The 25,066-nt window shown below is 34.5% G+C and overlaps 1 protein-coding gene across 1 annotated transcript in view; it reads left to right on the forward strand.

Moving 5' to 3' along the window:
* LOC138705828 (serpin B4-like) overlaps positions 1–24,828 on the forward strand; it is a 69,450-nt gene extending 44,622 nt beyond the window's left edge. Inside the window, exons 2-3 of the mRNA XM_069834497.1 lie at positions 10,429–11,023; positions 21,454–24,828. Coding sequence (XP_069690598.1) covers positions 10,431–11,023; positions 21,454–22,396 — 1,536 coding nt within the window. The 5' untranslated portion in view covers positions 10,429–10,430 and the 3' untranslated portion in view covers positions 22,397–24,828. The remainder of the gene's footprint in view (positions 1–10,428; positions 11,024–21,453) is intronic.
* Positions 24,829–25,066: the final 238 nt, after the last annotated feature.

Here is a 25,066-nt window from a genome sequence, read left to right on the forward strand (position 1 = left end):
TTCATCTTCTTCATTTTATAAACAAGTTTTAGGCTATGCAACCTGTTAATGGTTTCGTTCCATCTGTTTGTTGTCAGACAATCAGGACATAATTTTTATAGAAAAAAGATTGAAAAAAATGTTTTGGAAGCATGTATTCTGTGTACAATTCAGGATGTGTACGGAGCAGAAGTAAACAACTGACTAGCCATGCATCAGTGTAACCTCTCTTTTCATTGATTAATCGCAGCAACTGGTGTGCTACACCAATGAAAACACAGGTTACATTGACATACGACTAAACGACTATTTACTTCTGCTCCTTACACATCCTGATTGACTACAAACTGTTAATTTGGCTCCATGTCTTCGGTATACATAAGACAATACTTTAAATATTTTTTATGCTCGACCATGCCGAAATGTAGTAATTATACACCTGGTAGTAGCCCTTTAATGGACGTCATTAAAGTACACCTATTCATTAAAGTTCCGGTGTTCCACCAATCAGAAAATAGCATTTTAGCGATATGAAAGCGCAAGTATAGATTATTCTCGGTTATGCAATCGAAAGACAACTAGCGAAACGTCACGGAGGCTGGAAATCCAATGCTGTCGCAGAAGGGTATGTTGAAAAATCGATCCTAAATAAAATTGAAATCTCAAATACAATATTAAACTCAGTCGAAAAAAACAACACACAGATTAACATCAATTCACCGTCATCTTCCAGCCTTTCACAAAGCATATTCCCGCAAATTTATTTCACCAATTGCACAATAAATCACCTACATTTGAAATAATGTCAGTTCTGTTACTATAATAATTAGCGTTAATTGTAAATAATATTCAAATAAATTCAATTTGTCATCTCGTTTTTCAATGTATAATTTAATTTCAATGTTATATCAAAATTAATGTTTATTTTACTCTCTAGATTATATCAAGGTCAGTGTGGACATTTTTTTCTAGGAAAAAATCATTACTTTCGCGTCTGCGCACATCTCACAATTTACGAGGTATTGCACAAGGCCGGTTCCGCGCCTCAGTCAGATAAGAATAACATGAATTCTTCTGAATAATTTCAAGTTAGAAATATGGTCGAGCATAAAAAGTCGTATGAAACTTGACTATAAAGGTAATTAAGACGCTCGTATGAAAATTATGAAACTCGCTTGCGCTCGTTTCATAAACATACTCGCGTCTTAATTACTACCATTATAGGCTCGTTGCATAATGTACTATTAAACTAGTGCGTTTTATGGGCATCATTTCTGAATTCATTTACATACTCTTGAGTATAACAGTTCTACTTTTTTACATTTATTTAACGACTCTGTATCAGCTACTCGGTTATTTAACGTTGATGGAATTTGTGATAGCGAAATAGTATTTGGCGAAGATTCGCCATAGGTTACTTCACATTCGCCTTATGATTGGGGAAAAACTCGGAAAAAGCCCAACCAGGTAATCAACCCAAGCGAGAATCGAACCCACGCCCGAACACAGGCAGGCAATCGCCTTAGCCGACTGATTTACCCCGGTGGCTCTGCTCTTGTTAATTTATAAGAAAGATTTGTATAAGGATAAACTGATAGACAGATATATAGGGATAAACAGATGGAAGGAATACCAAAAATCACTTCATCCTTCTTAAAGATGCTGAGGACACGTATTTTTGTAAACATTTTTTCGTTGTGTTTTACAGTAGCTTATTTACTGTCGTCATACTTTCTTCATATTTCCTAAAAATGATTAAGTAAGTAGGATTAGATTTCATACTGGTTTATGGTGAACGAGTTTATACAGTGAACTACACATTTTTGTATTTACTTTCTAGTTGTAATGAACATAGACCTAAAGCTCTTTTTTGGATCAAAGGAAATTTGATTGAAACCTTAAATTATGCACTAAATAATGTTTAGATTCGTTGTCAGTATTACTGAACTAAAAAAAAGTTCTGACAAAAAAGTTCACTTACTAAAACATCATTGGCTATAGCCTACGTTGCAATTTAGATGTGAAATAGATTGGTGTTATAATTGCTATGTATTGATTGTGAAGTAATCACTTCTGACGCTAGATTATGCAGAAGATACTCTGTACAATATGAACGCAGTGATATGATTATATGTTCATTACCAAACATGATTTTTCATCTAGTATTTATCGGAATTGAACTGACTTCCGTAGAGTTACGGATCCATATTTAATACGACTTCTCCCTTTAAAAACGAGGAGAACATGTGAAATTAAAATATAACATTTTTGTTATGAAAAGTGAATCATTTTAAAATTTCCATTCCTACTAATGACATTGTTAAGAGAACATCTGAAGTTAAAATAAATTTCTGCACTTTTTTTTTTTAGATGTGTCAAATTGTAAACGATAATATCATTGGCAATCTGATAAATGAACTTAAATGTTGCGAAACGAATGATGAAAAAGTGTATGGCGCTCATTTTTTATCCTTCACATGTAAAGTATTGTACGACGCATCTATGTGATTTTCATGTATGGCATAAAACCTTGAGCTAAGGGATTTCCGGCTTTCGAGGTGGTATTATGTGAAGAAAGTTTTGCATTTCCAACATAATGTTACAATTTAATTTCTCCAACGTTTCTGAAGTACCAATATTGACACAATTTTATTGTGTCGCTTAAGACAGTGGTCGTCAGCACTCGCTGAATTGGGTAACTGGTAAGAAATGTATCTGAATATTCACCGTCGTCGTGCAGAAGAGAGAGGGAGGAAGCACTCCCGCCAGTAACAACGGATGCACACTAGTGTAATGTCTCATCCGTCGGTAAGAGACGCTAGCCCGAGTGTGCACTGTGCTGATGACCGCTGGCTTAAAGTCTGGAAGGATTGTCTCTACTCTGTTGTGTCCATTGTGCCTGAGCACGGTCGGCTCTAGTAGAAGGTCGAAAGGCTCAACTTGGCAACACTCTATCGTCTGTTCTTGTCAGTCATACTGCTGTTATGCTTCACCAACAGAACCAAAGAGTTTTAATGTTGATATCAGAAGGAAACAGTTAAAAATTAATCATACATCGTACAAGGAGTCAGTATAATACATTACGAGTTACACATATATAATCGGTTTCTTGATAAAAGTGACCGTCACATTGATAGCTTCCAAGCATTATGAAAATTTAAGACATAATTTTATATCAAAAATTAATAATATAGCACATTTACCTTCAAACTATCTAATTACTAGCATCTAGAGAAGAACAGTTATCTTTGGATGAATCATTAAACCTTTAAATGCCTTTTCCCAACAATTTTGCATTTTGTACTTGGTCACTTTTACCAAGAAATCGATGACATAGATATATACGTTTGCAACAAAGTAAAGTAATCCTTTTATATGTTTTTAAAATCTTAAAAAATTTCAACTCGTAAAAAATTAGTTGCCTTTTAATGCACGGATTCGTGAAGGGTGTCGTGTCTTCATATTGTTTTTAAAAATATTCCATTACATTATGTACAAAACTCAAATACGTACAATTTATAGGCGTGTATATTAAACACATTTTGTTATATCTTCTTGTTCTTTTCAATATTTGGGTATTTACACTCCCCGTTCCGAAGCAAAGACTTAGTTCGGTTCTATTCTGTTCACCTCTTCCTGTATCGTCCTGCTCTCTACTCTTTATTTCCCGTTGCCCTATACTGTGAGTGAGGTACTAACTTAGGAAAACGGTCCAGTGTCATTCTCTGCATAATGGCAATGAGCTTTCCATTTTCGTGTATAGAATTAAATGCTAAATAAAATACGGATTTTGATGAAATGGGTTAAATCTGCCATTTTTTGGGGCGAGAAAGCGAGTTTGCTAGGTATCAACTGTGGGAAAACTTCATTTATGGCTTGACAAATAATAATGTACTAATAAAATAAATCTAACGAAAACCTTTAGAACTTGGACAAAATAGTAATATGCGTTACAAGAGCGGTATGTTGACGTTTTCATGGTCGAGGAAAAGATTGAAAAAGCGAAACGTAGTTGAGCTTTTTTAATTTCCGAGAACATGAAAACAAACATTCCGCTCGTGTATCGTACATTATTTTGTGTGAAGATCGTTTATTACATACCTGAAAGAGGAATTTCTAATTAGTTGCAATGAAATCTCCATCTTGGTTTCTGTTCAATGACGGCAAATTTGCAAAACAAAAATATCTATCTTCAACATTGTTGCTTTAAATTGTTCTGTGTTTACTATACTCCAGCAGGCCGTGATATACGTCCGTCTTCCCCCCCCCCCCAGTCTATAAATGCGAACTGAAAACAAACGTTAAGTTTATGTAATGATTTATTTTTCATTTTAATATTTTAACAATATTACTTATATAACATATTGCAGTAATAACATCGACATCTGGAATCTTGTTGATTTTTTTCACGGCTTCCTTAATGTTACTTGTATCAGGAATGCAATAAGTTTCGTGGAGTAGTAGACTTTACTTAATTTTTGCAAATATTTAAAAACAATAATTAACATTGCAATTTAGGTGAAATTGCAGTGGTAAGTTTCCAATTTATAATTATTACTATGTTAAACGTCTCTAAAAATAATATGTTAAAAGCCTAAAGCAGTAAAATGACTATGGCACTTAAGCGGTAAGAAGAGGGAAATTGTTAATGTGTTACGTTGGGAATACTGAATGTGGTATTTCACACTTACCGCGTATTGGTTTTGTGCGGAAAGCAAGCAAATACGCACGATCTCGCACAAAAGCGATTTACGAAGCAGTAATACATGAATAATCTACTATGTTTAACCCTCGACAGCATTCCCAGCACCGCGATTTTCAATTGCCTATGGAATTCGACTGTAGAGAAAGGAATCAGTGACAGTTTCCCCGACAGCATGGAGAACTTCAATACCGCAGACGAATAGCTACAGAGCATAAAGTTTTCTGATTCATCTTAAACTTAATGATTTTGACATATTATCACAATCCTTGGAAATAACGTAACAAAATGTACAATTATTATGCCCACAGCCACACTTTAGCTATCGATTATCAGTCTTCCAGGTACAATTTATGCCGGTTGTTACGTTTCCAGCTCCAAATTGTTGCCGGATTACTTTATTTTGAATGTGGTATCTTTTTGTCATTCCTAACAGCAGCGGTCTTAATAAAATCCCATTCGTGCTGCTACTATCGTTTGCAGTATTCTCGTGAGGATAAAATGTACATTATATTCATAAATAAAAGTGCAGTCACATTACTATCCAATTTAGAATTCAAAATCTGGGGCAACACAGCAAACTGTTGTAGACACCAAACATCATCCCATTCGTTTAATTATTCAGAATGCAAAATAAGTTTGAGCATCAGTGGTCAAAAATAAAACATTGCAATGCATCAAATTTCACCATTTCGTTCCTCCCTCCCGTTACGGATTAGCTCTGCAGATATGTTTGGGAGAATCTGGATATTCGCAAAATTCATTCGCTCCTTATCAAACATGGAAACAATCCGTGGTATTTTCGGTATGTGGTTATCTGATTTTCAGTATTCAAGGAATACCGCAATGCCTTGAAACAAAATAAATTGTAACCAAATAAATAGACACGTATTTTTATTTTTGAAATGACTTTTTGTTATCCGAATCAGAATTAATCATACATTAATATTGGAAGCTTTATTCACTGGGCAATTCGCAATGTTGAGTCTATGCAATGCATTTCTAAATCATCAATTTCATATCTTTGGCCGTTTCAAACAAAGCTGTAACTTCAATTGTGTCATTAATTCATATAGAAAGCTAAAATTCGTATGAGTTATTTCTTATTCATTCATATAGATTTAGTTACTAAAATATATTTCAAGAATTCTACCCCTTAAATATAGAAATGGCTCTATTCTACTCGGGCTTGATTAGTTGCAATTTGTTTTGTCGGTGATATTTTTACTTTAATGTAATGGTACAGGGCCTATTTTATATTACATTAAGCCATCTACAGTCTTACTAATAAACCGTATAGTTTTTATACGAGACTTATGCAGAGTTGAGACAGAAAACTTTACTAATAAACCATGCAGAAGCGATGGACTCATAAACAGCCTGTAACTATACAATGGGAATTGCTTTGCAGTAGTTATATACACGAAACCCCTTGCTTAAGCGTTGTATATAGCGAAAAAATGGCCGCCCCTCTGACAGCTGTTCGTATCGACTGTCATTTTATGATGATGAAGAACAAACCAAAGACCATAGAATTATTAGAATAATATTTCTGTAGCTTGTACTCTTTGACCAAAATGTAGTGTGGTAATCGATTAGAGCCAGTTGTACTATCGATATTTAACACGCCACACTAGAGCGCTCCACCGGATGCAATAGAGAACCTCAGATATTCTATTACCTTTCGTAACGAAGTAATGACGAAACTATGATGTAGCTGTGTAACAGTCATACTGTTATACACGGCGTATGTAGTGATTATTAGTAAGAATTTACACACGACTTATAAACGAGCTACTTATTGTATAAGTATAAGACAGTTAAACGTCTGTATATAGAGTTTTTATTAGTAAGACCGCTAAAGTATAGCCTTATATTTACTTTATTCGACCATGTCATGTTATTTTCTTTACTGCACGTTTTCTTCATAAATCTACTGTCCTATATTTATATATTAATGCCCAATATAGGCTTACGTAGGTACTGTAAGTAGCCTATGCTTCGCACTAATGTAACCTTTTTAAATTTTTCACTGTCCGTATTTTATTCTAATAAGCGAATACACTGATCTATTTTACACTAATATAATTTGTGATATGAACTTTACAGGAGAATGGAGAAAGTTACACAACGCAGTACTGCACGCATTGTATTCTTCATCTAACATAATTAGGAGCATTAAATCCAGACGTTTGAGATGAGCAGGGCATGTAGCACGTATGGGCGAATCCAGAAAGCATAATTATACCGTAGAGTGTTAGTTGGGAGATCTGAGGGGGAAAAGACCTTTGAGGAAGCCGAGACATAGATGGAAGGATAATATTAAAATATATTTGAGGGAGGTGGGATATGATGCTAGGGACTGAATTAATCTTGCTCAGGATGGAGACCAATGGCGGGTTTATGTGAGGGCGGCAATGAACCTCCGGGTTCTCTAATCTAAAAGTCATTTGTAAGTAAGTAAGCGATATGAACTTTGCTACTGGCCTTTCATGTAGGTGAGCCAGATTCGAGTCTCGTTAGATAAATCCTTAGCGATACTTGCGGTGGGCAAGATAACACTTAGGGTCTTTCTCGCGGTTCTCCCGTTTCTGTGTTAGGTATCTACATGTTGTACCAAGTTTGAAGTGTGGATTTTATTAGTTCTCAATCATATTTTCTACTAATCCGGATAAGAGCTGTTTCGCAAGAAACATTTTACACACAGCAAATTGCTAAAAAAAAAATAAATAAATAAAGAACTGTTTCTTTAACTATATAGTATTCTGGCCTTAAATTGCAGTATAGCGCTTATGGAGTGCGTTGTTGCGAAGTCAACTGCAGAAGAATGCGCGCAAGAGTGGCTTAAGCGAAATGTCACAACTCCATAAGCTTATCTATGAAACGTTTCTTCTTAATTTGAGAATTCATTTTACACTCTGATATCTTATAGGCCGATATCTTATTTTATCTTGCACAAGTTTTATTTAAAAAAAAAAAACTCTTCGCACAAGCACTAACATACACACACAAAATAACCATCCTTCATGTATATAATTAGATATATAAAACTACAGAACTACTTACGATCGTTAATGCATGTGACCGTCTCAAGATAGACATGCATATAACTCCGTGATCTCCATGAGGAAAAATTCGAATATGTGTATGTTTACGATGCTGCAAGAGCTACTCGGCACGTCAAAACGAAACAGAACAGATATCCACAATTTCCTAAATCATAAATCTGGAACTAAATGAGCTACAGACTTGAGGTTTGTTTTAAAAATAACTTCCATCTTCGAAGGACATTTCTCCCGCTTCGACCCCATGTATAGACAACACCGAAGAAAGTTTTCTGCTGGCTCACTTTTTAGTGTTTTCGTGTAAAAATTTCTGACTATGACTGAAAAGAAGATGACATTCTGCATTTTATTATCATTCAAATGTAGATTTAAACTTACGTACGTGGAGAGTGAGTGTTTCTTTACCAGCAGTAAAAAGGAAAAGTTTTTAACGGATGTAATATAGGAATTATGATGTGATATGTTTCATGTCATTTGCATTTGGGGTGAATTTTCATAATATTGACATTTTAACCCGTAATTACTTCGTAAGACATGTTTCATTAAGGCAAACAGACGCAGCTTCAAATTCTCTACGTAACTATATATTCATGTGTTTTAATCGATTACTATATATTTTAAGGAAATGTAAAATATATTTTAAGGGAATATTGTTTTCATTATTTAGTTTATTTTAGAATAAACTGAGCATATAATGGTAGTATTGAAAATTCTTACATCACTTCAGTTTCATAATTACACATTCGTATAAAACCATCGCTACACAACATTTCTATAAAACGACTCAGTAGTAATTTATATACATATTTTACCGTTTTAATATGATTATACATGTTTTATGTTAAAATAAAATGACACAATTTTTGTATTTTTAGGAATTTAATATATTGTCATGATATAAGCTTATATTGGATTTCACAAACTTATTCAGGGATAAAGTGATAAGAATGCATTTGGCGTACTTTTCCGACTTCGAAATAACAAGCTATTTCTTTTATACTGTCAATAAAATGACGAAGCGCTAGAGGCATAGCTATAAATCGAAATGATGTTCAGATGCTCATGTTATTCGCAAGTCGTTTTTACCACCTGTAACTCTTCTTTACAACGAAACAATGCCTTCTGGCGTCTTATGACCATGGGTAGCTATCATATGGTTAGGTTTTTGCATAGAATACAATCCATGGTTAATTTTTGCTTGGGGACCTACTTGATCCTGACCATTTATTGTAGCTGAATGACTTTCGGTACAGGGTGTAATAAAAATTATTCCATCCCCTCTTAAAGCCAAAGGCTAATTGGTGGACTTTAAAATGCAATGTTATGCTGACCGAAAAGCCTTCATTCAGCAGTTCTGAGGAATTGTGTGTTTCTAAAATATTCAATGAAGTTTTGTTATTCAGCGACAATAGTAGTAAAATGAAAAAGAAGAATCCGGATGGTCCAATAATGAAAAGAACCGCATGTATATATGGCGAATTCAAGGCCGACTTTTAGAACAGGCAGCCAAAGAATTTGAATCTGCTGTGAGTTTGTCGCTGTAAGTCCAAAGCTTCTGCATTTTGCATTTTTCAGTATTCATAGGAAATTACTTTAGATAATTATACGAAGAAAACTTAAAACAATATTTTAGCATATACGACTTGTGTTAGATCTATTGAAACTACAAATAAAACTTTTTTACGGTATGTAGCTAGTTATACACTTAAAGATCACATTAGAAGTGAGAATATAAGCGAAAAACTCAGTATTATTAATTTAAACAGTAAAATACAACAGAATAAACAAAATTGGATGGTCTTAGTAAGCATGATAATAGTGATTTTCCGATAGTCAATACACAATGTAATATAGTATAATTTTTTATTTAGTATTCAGTCTAAATTCAGTGAGATCTGTGTTCGCACTCCAAGTACACAACTAACAGAAAATTATTGTTATTGGTCTATTATGAAGTTTAATAAAAACCATATGAGTTTACTACGTTATTTTAATAATCACACTATTATGAATTAAGAAATATATTATTAATAGGTAACAACATTTTAGTCACAATTAATTTTATTACAAATGTAATTTTATTTTAATATCTGTACCTTTATTCGAATTTTAGGTTGTTTGCTTACCATAGAGATAACCATTTAAACTGTTATTTAATGATGTACACATGATTTGTAAATATGTTAGATGTAAATTGTTTTATATATAATTCACAGCCATCCTAGGGTAAAAATTTTGTATAAGATATTGTTGAGTCAAATGTCTGAAGATGCCAGAGGGCGAAAACGTTAGCACATTAGTTGTCTATAACATTCAATGAATATTGTTGATGTTTTTTAAACCACGATATGTCATTTAGACTGAATACTAAATAAAACTTATACTATGTTACAAAATTGTATGGACCATACATCAAGGATGTCCGCCACAGCGGTGGACTCTCCATTAAGTTTAACCAATCGAAAGCTGAATAATTTATTTTTGGCTAGCGAAGCGATACTTTATTGATCATGGAATCCGTAAGTAATTCTGAAGCGTGATGGGAATTAAATCTTAACACATGGTTGAAGTTGTCTTCATAACCTACTCACTTTGGAAGACTTAAATTTCATACATATTTTGCAATACGGCATTATTTAGCTCGGTCACTAAATCATCTGAATATGATTGCACTTGTTACAGATATGTTGTCAGCACTGAGGTCAGGTTTGCTGATATGCTGCATGATGGTGCCGGTCTGGATGCATTACGCAGAATTCCCGTCTCAGCATTACAACGTGGATCCCAGCTCAGTGGTGTTTCCAAGCAGTCTCAGCTCTCCTTTCGCCACAGCAAATCGAGTCCACCTCTTTGACGAGAGTGTGGACCTTCAGTCGCGATACCAGCATGCGGTGGATGGCCTGTTCGCCGTCACCACTCGTTTGAAGGTCCTTCTGGGTCTCAACTCTCGTAGGAACCTCTTGGTGTCTCCCCTAAGCAGCACGACAGCTCTGGGTCAGATTCTGCTTGGTGCTAGAGGTCCGTCTAGGCGCCATCTACTGGAAATCATGTCGACTGTCAACAGGACTAGCAACACTACAGAAGCCACAGCCGTGGAGTTCCATCAGGAGCTGGGAGGACTCCTTAAGTTGCTGCAGACGGGTACGGATCACGGTGACTCGTATCAGCTCCATTTGGCCAACGCATTGTTCCTGCACCCGGAACTGAGACTTCTCTCGAACTTTCAGCATGCCATTGCCGATCTGTATGGAACAGATCTTATTCCTTTAAATTTCAGGTGAGCTTGACGTCCGTTTTGTTCTTTCCTTTTCATTATAGCGAGTGTTAAGAGAAAATATTATTGTGCTACAAAATAAATATATCGAGATTTTCACGGGAAAGCACATCTTTAAAGCACCTGATACCAAGAATCAATCGATTTTTGGACATGTCATGTATCTTCCTCTATTTACATCATTTCTCGTACAGTATTAGACGGATTTTGTTACTTTCACCATCTGCAAGAACAATGCACATTAATTTAACATCAGTACATACATAATTAATGGATTTATATTTGAAATCGTCGGCCTCGGTGGCGCAGTCAATACAGGGTGTATTATTTATCTTGTGCACTTATAACTTTTTTGTTTGGATAGGTATCAGAATTTTTGTTTTTGAGCGTTATGTTAGAACGAGGGGCTAACATGAGTGTGGAGATCTGGTGCATGTAACTACATTATGGTACAAGATACACGTGACGTCATCAATTATTTAAATAGCACTACATACTTTAATCATGTTACATTGATTACACACATTAAGACGAGTTAAAAAATGTATCACAATGTCACCTTCCTAATCAACAACAAAACGAAACAAAAACGTACTTCCAATGTGATAATGTTATGCTTTGAGAGTCACAGAAGATGTTCCAAATGGTGATCATTCACATTAATGCACATTCGAAGGCGTTCCCCGAAAGACCGTATGATTGCCCGGGATGTTGCTGGCTGAATGGACACACAAGCCTGTCGAATGCGTTGCTGCATGCCGTCAGGTATTGTCAGAATGTTCTGGTACACACTGTCCTTCACAGTTTCCCACAGGAAGAAGTCGAGTGGGGACAGGTCCGGAGAACGTGCAGGCCACTGTACGTGGATTGTGGCGTCGACAGTTGTTGTTGTTTGTTTACATGTTAAGACAGCAGACACACAACACACGACGTGTACGAACGTCAGTCGTCTTTCGTTTTGTGTAAGTTAATGCACAAGATGAATGGGACAACATAAACGGCACATTCTGATGACATTCATTTTGAATTTTGTTGTTATTGATTGGGAAGGTGACATTGTGATACATTTTTGAACTCGTCTTAATAATGTGTAATCAATGTAACATGATTAAAATATGTAGTGCTATTTGAATAATTGATGACTCACGTGTATCTTGTACCCTAATGTAGTTACATGCACCAAATCTCTACACTCATATTAGCCTCTCGTTCTAACATAACTCTCAAAAACAAAAATTCCAATACTTTTCCAAACAAAAAAAGTTATAATAAGTGCACAAGATAAATGTGACACTCTGCATAGTGCTGGTCTTCTGTGCACGAGGAAAAGGGTTCGATTGCGGTCCAGGATCGATGACATTTGAGCGCGCTTAAATGCGACAGGCTCATGTGTATAGACTTATTGGCATGTAAAAACTTCTGCGGGACGCAATTCCGGCACCCCAGCGACGTTGATATAACCTCGGCAGTTGCGAGCGTCGTTAAATAAAGCGATTTTAAATCTATTTGAAATCAAGGACTCACAATAGTGATTTTATCTAAATAAAAACCAATTATTTTCACTGCGATGTTTTGTATTGAGTAAAGTAAAGTGGTAAATGAACTATGTAACTCGCGTAGAAGGAAAAACGATTTAGGGATTTCAATATGAAACGATGTCACCGCATAATCGCCAAAAGAATGGAGTCACAAATAATGACGTTACATTAAAACGTTAAAAACGCATTAAAGGAACTAGTGATCTTCTATAAAATTTAACAAGTACTGGTACATTACTTCTTTACAAGTGTAGTGTCAGTATAAATTGGTAAATTTATTCCGTAGACCAAGTAAAAACAATTTATTACTTCCTCATAGTCGAAACTTCAATCTTTATGCCAAGGGCGATTCAATTATACCAGTAGAATCTAGATTGATCGATCAATCGTCTTCCATTGGCTTGTGTCATGCTCTGGATCAATTGTAGACTAGATAGTCGTTAATAATAATGATAATAATAATAATAATAATAATAATAATAATAATCCGTGGCGCTACAGCTCATGAAGGGCCTAGACCGACCAGCTGGCTGTTGGCCTCATGACCACATGCCGCAACAGAGGTGGACGATCATCCAACCAGAATAGAGATATCGTTTGGTTAACATAATGATCTCCCAAGCAGTTATAGCTGACTTTCGCAACCGGATTTCACTACCTATCGTAGATCCCCAAGTGCATCACGATGCTGGGTGGACACCGGTCCCATACACTGGCGGGAATTTCATGAGAAAATTACTTTCCCCATGAGGACTCGAACCAGCGCGCATTCAGATTGTCATTACCCCACGTTAAATTAAACTAGAAACTATGTATGTAGCCTGAATTCATTAAATATCTCTAAACATGTTTTTTTCTTATCAGAAAATAATCGTATTTACACAAATATATTACATAAGAAGGGTTGATTTTGATGTGAAACGTACGTGTCATTAACACAAACAATACCACTGCTACTACTGCTGTTACTACACGTAACCACAAATAGTGTTTCGAGCTTCAAGATCCATGTACTAGTCACTGCAGAATATTATATTACAAATACATTTTATTGTAAATATAAAACTTTCTTGAAAATCGAAACTTTAAAAGTATTGAATATTAAAAAAGCTAATTGCACTTTATTTTAATGTATTTTATAATAATATTTTAATGTATTTTTAAATAATACTTTACTTATTTAATCTGGCAGAGCTACGGTCACTAGGCCTTCACTTCCGCCCAGGCAGGCTCTAATTGTAATTCTTATTGACAGACGGTACCGTTTCGACACTGGTGTAGTGTCATTATCAGTGTCCTTCGATGAATGAGTAGCCTTACAATTTGATTTATAACTCAAAATAATTATTTTATCTTTTACCTCTCTATCGCACTCAATTTAGGAAATGTTACAACAGTGGTTTAAATAGCGTTGGAATACTGCTATTGGTCAGTTAATCTTGTTTCACTGTAGCTAATTGGTTTTTTCAAGAAACAGAAACATTTCAAAATTACTGCTCGCCCGTGAGTGCTCTGGACGCGATGTAGCCTTGTTTCTACAAGGGCAGTCTCTCGATTAAGAAAAACTGTAATTGCATCTGAACGCTCGTTAGTTCCCAGGGCGATTCAGTTAGAGTAGGAAGAGTAAAACAGATTTCCTTATCTGAGACACCCCTTGTTTACACAGAAGAGACTAGAGACTGCAAATTCTGTTTCAATGTAACAGCTGCATAGAGAGTATGCTAATCTGTGTGTGTGTGTGTGTGTGTGTGTGTGTGTGTGTGTGTGTGTGTGTGTGTGTGTGTGTGTGTGTATATATATATATATATATATATATATATATATATATATATAGACTATGTGTATATATATATATAATATAATATAATTTTAACTGGTAGGCCTATTGGAAATTACGGGAAAACGGCTGAACGGATTTTAATAAATGACTCCTCATTTTGAATCTTGGAACCCAACGTTTTGCAGAGAAATAGTAGTTTTCAGTGAAATATCAATTTTCCTGTATCATTTTGCTATTTTCCAAAATCGATCTGTCGTCATTTTCGAAAAATAATGGCTTTTCAGAATAAAACAAAACACAAACACACTTACTTACTTACTTACTTACAATTGGCTTTTAAGGAACCCGAAGGTTCATTGCCGCCCTCACATAAGCCCGCCATCGGTCCCTATCCTGTGCAAGATTAGTCCAGTCTCTATCATCATATCCCACCTCCCTCAAATCCATTTTAATATTATCCTCCCATCTACGTCTCGGCCTCCCCAAAGGTCTTTTTCCCTCCGGTCTCCCAACTAACACTCTATATGCATTTCTGGATTCGCCCATACGTGCTACATGTCCTGCCCATCTCAAACGTCTGGATTTAATGCACAAACACACTACAATAAACAATATCACACGAAGGTTACGACCTGCAGGATTGCTGACATATTTAGAGTTCAGATGGCTCAGATTCTCTGACATCATAATGCCTTTATGTCGATCTTCATTTGTGTAATTTTTTCAGAACGTTTCTGTAATATTGGTTATTAAAAACTTCAAGACTTACTAAAAAGAATTTACAGGTCAGATTCTATGGTGTTTAATTTTCTGAGTGCAGCTGTCTTTGTATTTGATATTAAAAACTACAAAACTAAGAATGTTTGATGAGATTATTACCATTAAAAATGAAATATTATTATAGTGAATGCCAAGATTTGAGTATTTGTCACTAATTATATATTGTAGATTAATGCTTTATTGATATGAAAGTGAAACCTTTAGGGGTTATATAAGTAAGCGTAGAGAATATCTGAAGTTAGATCTTCATTTCTATAATAGGCCTATTTACTGAGTGAGGCTATATAGTAGTCTGTATAAAACTTACGTATGATAACAATATTATTATTAAAAATCAAATAGTTTTAAAGTTATTAATCATATGGTATGGGTCTTTTCCATATATTTAATGGCGGTGTGGTGTAGATATTTAAAGCTTAAAGTTAGAATTTATAAAACAGTTATGCTACCGGTTGTTCTTTATGGTTGTGAAACTTGGACACTCACTTTGAGAGAGAAAGAGAGATTGAGTGTGTTCGAAAATAAGATGCTTAGGAAAATATTTGGTGCTAAGAGGGATGAAGTTACAGGAGAATGGAGAAAATTACACAACGCGGAACTACACACGTTGTATTCTTCACCTAACATAATTAGGAGCATTAAATCCAGACGTTTGAGATGGCAACGCATGTAGTAAGTATGGGTTAATCTAGAAATGCATATAGAGTGCTAGTTGGAAGATCTGAAGGGAAAAGACCTTTATTGAGGCCGAGACGTATGGGAGAATAATATAAAAATGTATTTGAGGGAGGTGGGATATGATGGTAGAAACTGAATTAATCTTACTCAGAATACGGACCGATGGCTGGCTTATGTGAGGGCGGCAATGAACCTCCGGGTTCCTTAAAACAATTTGCGATTGATGTGTCATTGTCTTCAGTATTGTCTGGAGGATGCGCAAAAATTCTAGTACCTAAGAAAGAGCAAAAGGTATTACTTACTAATAAGGTAAGAGACCTACAAAATATTGTAGTGTCCCGATCACTTTAGCAAGATCTCTTATCAAGATAAAATGATTCTACCCTCTACATTTCAAAGTAGTTCACGAAACATGCAGAAGCTATATCAAGATGCTATGTCTCTTGTTGGAAAGCATGGCAAACCTAATATTTTCTTAACTTTCACCTACAATCCGCAATGACCTGAAATAGTTACTGATTCACTTCCACATGCAAAACCGACTGATCGTCCTGGCATTGTTACTTGCGTTTTCGCGTTGAAACGCAAGAACTGAAGATGTATAGGTTCAATAAAAAGTATTTGGCATAAAGAAAACCATTCCGAGGGAGTATGTTTCATTATTATGGAAGAAAATAACTTCCAAAATGTCTGGTATTCTTCATTGGAAATAAATTTAAAATAATTTAATTTGAACTTCTAATGAACTTTGTTTGCAACAATTGCTGCATAAGCCACTACTATGTGTATATTTTAATCTAAGATAGGATAAAGGCACATGTAGGCAGAGAGGTAGAGCTGCCATACTTGTCGAATTCGGCATTAGAAGTGATGTGGTTAGCACCACGATCCATTCGCCTTTCCGTGGGAAAGATAAAATGCTCAGTTTTATAGGAGAAGGAGTGAATTTCATGGACGTTGTTTTGAGTTACTCTAGATAAAAATTTCTTCTTCGCCATTGTTTTACTTTCTGTAATCTGTCGTTTCAAAAACAGAGTCAATATATCGCGTCCTCCTCCTCCTCTTCCTCCTCCTCCTCGACGAGTTAACTTTGTGGTAGCCCATCTGCATTAGGCTAGCTGGCCTGGGTTCATGTAAAATTTCTACTAGGAGAGATGTCGGTATACAATTTCTGATCACTAGATTGTGCACCAATATGCCTGGGTTAAATCCCAAATCTCACGCCAGTACATATGAAGAGAAGAAATATGTCACTGTTGATAGTGATTCGTCCTTCGGAAGGGGACGTTAAGACTGGCGGTCCCCTTGATACTATTCGACAGGATTAAGCTCCGTGCCAGCATAGGGTTTACCCTTCTCCCTTCCTCATCTTCGTCGTCATTCTTACCCATTCCGTACACTTCATTTACTCCAACACCTACACATACATTTGCCCTAGTATACGACATAACCCTCTATATATACACATCATGCATAGCATGGCCCGCCGTAGTGGTGTGCAACTTGAAAATGGGTATGATCAGAAGATTTATTTTGTATGAAAGAGAAATAGTCGGCAAAATTTTGCCTGGATCCATCTCATTCAGAAACTGGGTTATTTCATGCATAGCTTTGTTCTTTTCATTTTCTTAAGGAAACTATAGTAAAGGACTTATATCGCTCTCAAATATTGATCATCATATTCTGCTTTGAATCCTTGAACATCCGATGACGGAAAACTGCAGATGAGACTCAATTTATCAGTTATCCATAAACATGGAAGTTCTATATTCAAGGCGATAGCAGGGGTAACAAAAATGTAAGTACGCAAATCATAAATGTATATCAAGCTGGAAAGTAGTAGATTGAAAACTTGTGTAGATAAAAAAACCTCAGTAAGTGACTGAAAACTGTGTGTAGACCAGATATCATAGTATTTGAAAACTGTTGTAGTTCAGATATAGTAATTGAAAACTGTGTGTAGACCAGATATAATAATTGAAAGGTGTTTGTAGATCAGATAACATAGTAATTGTATTTGTGTTTAGACCAGATATCACAGTAATTATTGAAAACTGTTTGTAGACCAGATATCACGGTAATTCAAAACTGTATGTACAGCAAATATCACAATAATTATTGAAAACTATGTGTAGACTAGATATAACAGTAATTATTGAAAACTATGTAAACCAAATTTTATATAATAATAATAATAATAATAATAATAATAATAATAATAATAATAATAATAATAATAATTGGAAAAGGTACGTAGACCAGATATCATAGTAATAATTGAAAAAATTGTGTATGGACAAAATATCGCAGTAATTGAAAACTGCGTGTAGACCAGATATCACAGTATTTAAAAGTTGCGTGTAGACCAGATTTCACAGTAATTTAAAACTTTATGTAGACCAAATATCATGGCAATTGAAATCAGTAATATATACCAGATATATCAGTAATTATTGAAAACTATGTGCAGACCAGATATCACAGGCCTAGTTATTGAAACCTGTTGTAGATAAGATGTCATAGTAGTAATTGAAAATTATGTAGATCATATTATATGATAGTAATTGGAAATATGTGTAGACCAGATATCATATTAATTGAAAGCTGTTTGTAGATCAGCTATTATAGTAGCCTAATTGAAAAATGTTTTATGGGGCAGATACCATAGTAATTGAATACTGTGTTTAGACCAGGGTTTAAGCTAGAAGATAAATAATTGTCGCAAAAATGCACAAATAAAAAAATATATTTGTGAAAATTACGAAAAACCTGTGCAATATTATAAATAATTGTAGAAAAAGATAAAATTAGTAAGGTTTGCAGAACAAAAAGCTAGGTAATTTGTTTCTTGCAGTTTCAGTGCTTTCAATCCATCTTACCAAACTCTAGATATACTTATGTAAGTAAATCATTAGGCATGTTTAGAATCATACTGCTGATTTACACACATTAAAATACGTTATTTTTATTTGCACTCTAAACATTGAAATTCTTTACGAGTAGGCCGTTACAAAATTTGTTAGCAGAGTGCTAACTCTTTTTACTGAAAGGTGGTTTCTAATTATAGTTTTTACAAGATTCATGCAACTAAATCCTAGCGATGGAATTGTATAAATCAATTAGAAGAAATTATTTCCTTAACTTGTTAACTTATATGAATTGTACCAACTCTTTGAAATTCATTCCTGAACATCTATTGCTCAATATCTTTTTGAACATTGCCCATGCTATTAGCATTTCATTTAAATTTAGATTCTCCAGAACTGATTAGTTCATACACATCTCTGATTTTGTTTTCTCCATTTCCATCTTCGTTTCTGAAGTCCAATGTTGTTGTCGCATTTTTGCACATTTACATTGAAAGTTTGTTGCATTTTTATAAGTCTAGTTGCAAAATACGACAAATGCGTAGACCAGATAACACGGTAATTGAAAACTGTGTGCACACCACATATCACAGTAATTATTGAAAACTGTATACACCAGATATCATAGTAATTATTGAAAGCTGTGTATACACCAGATATCAGAGTAATTACTGAAAGCTGTGTATACACCAGATATCAGAGTAATTACTGAAAGCTGTGTATACACCAGATATCAGAGTAATTATTGGAAACTGTGTACACCAGATATCATAGTATTTATTGAAAGCTATGTGTAGACTAGATATCAAAGTAATTACTGAAAATTGTGTACTCCAGATATCATAGCAATTATTGATAGCTGTGTGTACACCATATATCACAGTAATTATTGAAAAACTGTGTACACCAGATAGCATAGTAATTATTGAAAGCTGTGTGTACACCAGATATCACAGTAATTATTGAGAAACTGTGTACACCAGATATTATAGTAATTACTGAAAGCTGTGTGTACACCAGAAATCACAGCAAAAATTGAAAACTGTGTGTACACCAAATATGTAAGTAATTATTGAAAGCTGTATGTACACCAGATATCACAGTAATAATAAAATTGAAAACTCTGTGTACACCAGACATCACAGTAATTATTGAAAACTGTTTGTACACTAGACATCACAGTAATTATTGAAAACTGTGTATAGACCAGATATAGAAGTAATAATTGAAAGCTGTGTGTAAACGAGATATCGCAGTAATTATTTAAAACTGTGTGTAGATCAGATATAACAGTAATGATTGAAAACTGTGTATAGACCAAATATCATAGTGATAATTAAAACAGGTAGCCTACGTAGACAAGATATAACAGTAATAATTGAAAACTGTGTATAGACCAGATAACACAGTAATTATTGAAAACTGTCTAGACCAGATATCATAATAATTATTGAAAATATCGTAGTAAAAATTGAAAAAGGTACGTAGACCAGATAGCACAGTAATTATTGTAAACTGTGTGTAGACCAGGTATCATAGTAATAATTATTGAAAACTGTGTGAATACCAGATATCATAGTAATTCATTGATTCTAGTTCACGTTCATTGGCAATTATTGAAAACTGTGTGTACACCAGATATCGCAGTAATTATTGAAAATTGTGTGTAGACCAAATATCACAGTAATAATTTAAAAAGGTACGTAGACCAGATATCATAGTAATAATTGAAAACTGTGGGTATACTAGATATTGCAGTAATTGAAAACTGCGTGTAGTCCAGATACCATGGAAATTGAAAGTTACATTTAGACGAGATATCACATTAATTGAAAAATTTATGTAGACCTGCTATCATGTTTGTAGACCAGATATCACAATCATTGGGAACTGTGTGTAGACCAGATATAGTTATTGAAAACTGTATGTAGACAAGATATCACAGTAATAAGAACTGTGTGTGGACCAGTAATCATAGTAATTGGGACATGTGTGGACCAGATATCATAGTAATTGGGAAATGTGTGGGTTAAATAGCATAGTAATTGAAACTATGTAGTCCAGATATCACAGTAATTGAAAATTGTGTGTAAAGTGGATATCATAGTAATTGAAAACTTGTGTGTAACCACAAATAACTTTATTATAGTTATTATTATTATTATTATTATTATTATTATTGTTATTATTATTATTTTGTAATACTTTATGGGACAAGAGTGGCATATCGGTCTCTGTAGAATTGCAAAGGAATTTGGATATTGATATGTTTAAAATCTGGAGCATAAAAGCGAAACATGCGTAGGTATCCATATACAGACACATACGCACACTCGTACACATGCATGCGTACATACATACATACATAGATACATACATACATACACACATACACATACATACATACATACACACACACACACACACACACACACACACACACACACACACACACACACACACACACACACACACACACACATTGAAAGTATACGTAGGCTCTTTACATTGCATATGTTAATTATATAAATGCAAATATATTGGTATACATATATCTGTATATGTGACGATATTTATATAGTATTATAGTAATAATGAAGAAAATAATTAAGGGACTACTTCAGGTAGGCATATTCTTTCCCCGGCAGTTTTATTATTTATTTTCAAGACCTTTTTTTTTCCGACAGTTGAAACTGGTTGGGCATTGTGACATGCTTGTAAACTTATATAAATGGAAGTTGTAAGATATTATCGTTAGCTTATTTTATTAATTGCCTTCCTTTTTTTCAGCGGGGACCCTGAAAGTGTCCTGCAGACGATCAACCAATGGGCAGCCTCGCATACAAATGGAGTCATTAACAAACTGTATAGTCATCCCTTACCTGCAACTACAGCAGCTGTCTTGACCAATGCCATCTATTTCAAAGGTGACTGGGAAACTCCATTCAATCCAAGACACACAATAGCGGGCACATTCAAGTCAAATGAGACTCACGCGGTGGCCGTGCAATACATGAGAGGACAATTTGATCTGATGTATGTGGAGAGTAAGCGCACCGGGTGCCGCATGGTAGCCATTCCCTACAAGCACGCCAAAGCTGCCATGTACGTGATATTGCCGGACAAGGGTAACATCTACTCTATACAAGCATTCGCAGCGAGTCTGTCCGTAGAAGATATTTTGGAGCTGATTTCAACGACGAAAATGGCTTCAGTGTCTTTGGTTATGCCAAAAATGAAACTTTCTCACGTATTCAGTCTTAGGAAAGTATTATCTCACTTTAGAAAGGATATCGGTGCATCTTTGAGGGATGCGGTTCACAGACACAGGATGACGCATCAAAATGGAGGAAGTACTCATTCTCTAAGGTGCCATGGTTGGAACTGTACTCAATTTAACCAGCCTCACTGCAATTCTAGTCTCCATACACAAAGTGATGGCGGTATACTCAATGTCACAAGTAATGTTACAGCTGAAGATGATAAATTGTCATTTGACATGAGTGGAGCTTCACCTGACTACCAATTCCGGATTGATGACATCATTCAGCACGTTTATGTTGAAGTCAGTGAGTTAGGAACGATCGCTGCTGCTGTCGGTGGCACTATCGTGGATTATTTTGGTGACTACACGAACTTTGTAATGGATAGACCGTTTCTGTTCTTCATACGACATGAAGTCACAGGTACACCTCTGTTCTGGGGAACTATTGTGGACCCGACTAATACGTGAACGAGATAGTTACATTTATTTACAAAATTCAAATACTGCCAAATATTCTAGTGAATCAAAAGAAAGTGTTATACCGTTTCAGCGGAAAATAGTTGGTTTACTGATGACAAGTAAGTTTTAATATTTATTTTAGAACTTTGACACTCACAAGGAATTAGAGAAACCAAGCTACATATTAGACTGGTTCACAATAAACCGGAAACGAGAATCGGAACGAAACAAAAACGGTAAAATTGTTAAAATGTGTACATTTAAATATGAGCATTCACAATTAACGAAAAGCTTGCCGGAGCCCGGGATCGGGAACGGAGAGTTGCCCAAGTTTTAACTTTGGCGTTCACGTTTCCGATCACAGCCCACTAGATTCATTCTATTGCCATCTAAAAGTTATTTTGCCGTCTTATATTTTGTAGCAAGAAGACCGTGACATAACCTATTCATTATTTTGTTCTGTGCTGTGCATGATGGAACAAGTTTTATTTGATGAGATTCTAATATTGAGTGTTGAGGAAAATCCTCACGTTTACGATAAGCGGCGCGCCTCGTATAAAGATGAGAAAATGAAGGAGAATATGTGTCTTTCAATAGCTGCATCTTTGAACACCGATCGGAAGCGAATCATATTTTATTACTGTATTGGTTGTATTACACACTACATATTCATTCTTCAATTCAATAACTACTGTTGTGTTCATTTTTGTTCTATTACAAATGTTTCTTCTCTAATTATATTACGTTATGGTAGACTTAAAATAGGTTGTGATAATAAAGATGCATGGGCATATTTATAGTACCGTACCTAATGAAACGTTTGAGTTGAAATTTCGAAGTTGGTTAACCTGTGTTTATGTTGGCTGCCTTGTACTCATGAGAGAACGTCATTGATCAATTATACACAAATAACATAAGAATGCGTAATATTGACTTTACATATCGATATGCATAGTCGTCTACGTTCTCGGTTTATTGTGAATAAAAAAATTTCATATTCACGTCTTCTGCTTCTCGTTTTCATTCTGATTCTCGTTCCCGGTTTATTGTGAAACAGCCTTTACTGAGACAGAGACAAAATGCTGTTAATTCAGTCTCAATAAATATTACAAAATCATTGTTCACTGTTTAAAATAGTAGACTATTAAATTAAATTAAATTAGAAGAGTCATCATTAACCAAATTTGTGCAGAGACTTGTAATTTACACTACATTTCCTCCTCAAATCCCCGAAGAGTCTAGAATTTTTTTTAGCAAAGGTTAATCTGTTTTTCTATGTTTTCAGTCTGGGATTGAAAGAGATCGCTTATTCTCATTTCTCAAAGTATCTCTAAGAAATGTGGCCTCTTAAGTATCTTGTTTAATTAGAAGTTTTGAGTATCTGTAACGCTAAATACTTTCTTTTAAATTATTCTGTATTTTCTAATTGTCAGTTTCTCACATAGTGTTAATAGGTTCATGAGACAAATGAAACACGAGGTTCAGGACATACATTATAAATGATTCTTTATGATCTAGTATGGTCAACCTGTCAGTCGCTCCTCTCGCTAAGGGTTCAGAGCCATAGTGGGCCAAGCATCATTTATTAAAAACGGAGAAAACAAGGCTTAAAATTAAGTGCTTACCATAATTCAATGAAACATATAGTAAGTAATATAAAGTATGCACATTAAAACTAATTGATATGTCAGTCTTCATTAAACTATGATATTTATTTTAACTTTAACCCTTGTTTTCTCCGTTTTTAATAAATGGCGCTTGGCTCACTATAGCTCTGAACCCTTCAATTTTCTTCTTACCTAATTCACAATTTCTTCTCATATCAAATTCCTTTATTATTCATGAGCATAATATTATGAAAAATACTAATTTGGTATTTAGAATGAATGCAGAAGAATGAAGTTAACTGATTTATTTTAAGTTTCGGGTTGGTTTTAATTTGAAAAAAAGTTATCCATTTAAAATTTTAAGTAGTAACAGTGACATGAGAATTATGAACCCTGCAGTTGTGAATTATTTGCAATGAAGATATTATGTGCATCATTTTTAAGCTTCCACTTCGTAGTAATCATTCGTGCTTCTATAATTTTTTAAATATTAACTTTGCGAAATTTATCTGAAATTCAGAAACTAAATTAGAGCATAAATCCTGTCGCTTATAGTAGAAAATACTGGCATTTTGAATTTAAAAAATGCCCAGGAAGGATTTATGTTTATTTTGATGGAAATTAACACAGGAGCATTGAATATGTGATCTTAATATCAAGATCAATAATCGAAAGATACAGTAAATTCAGATTATTTAATATATTATGTAAGCAGCATTGATTTTTTAATGAAATACTGTAGTTTGCTATTCCTAACGAAGTACCTGAATACTACTGGATTGTATTGAAACACATAATTATAAACTTTTAAATAAATGACATTTTGGAAGTTAATGTGTGTGATTAAGTGAAAATTTAATAATATGTAATTTTATTCAAAGTTATGAAGATATTTTAAATCGCTGAAACTTTAAAAAAGCTTATATAAAGACAAAAAATACAATTCTATTTACAAAATAATGGAGTTTAACGCCAGGTTACGTATTTATAATTATTGTATAATTTCGGTTTTGTTGACAGAGTTATTTCGAAACATAACAAATGTAAGCTATTCAAGCTACCTACTGTTAAG

This window comes from Periplaneta americana, chromosome 9, assembly GCF_040183065.1.
Source record: "Periplaneta americana isolate PAMFEO1 chromosome 9, P.americana_PAMFEO1_priV1, whole genome shotgun sequence".
Classification (NCBI taxonomy): domain Eukaryota; kingdom Metazoa; phylum Arthropoda; class Insecta; order Blattodea; family Blattidae; genus Periplaneta; species Periplaneta americana.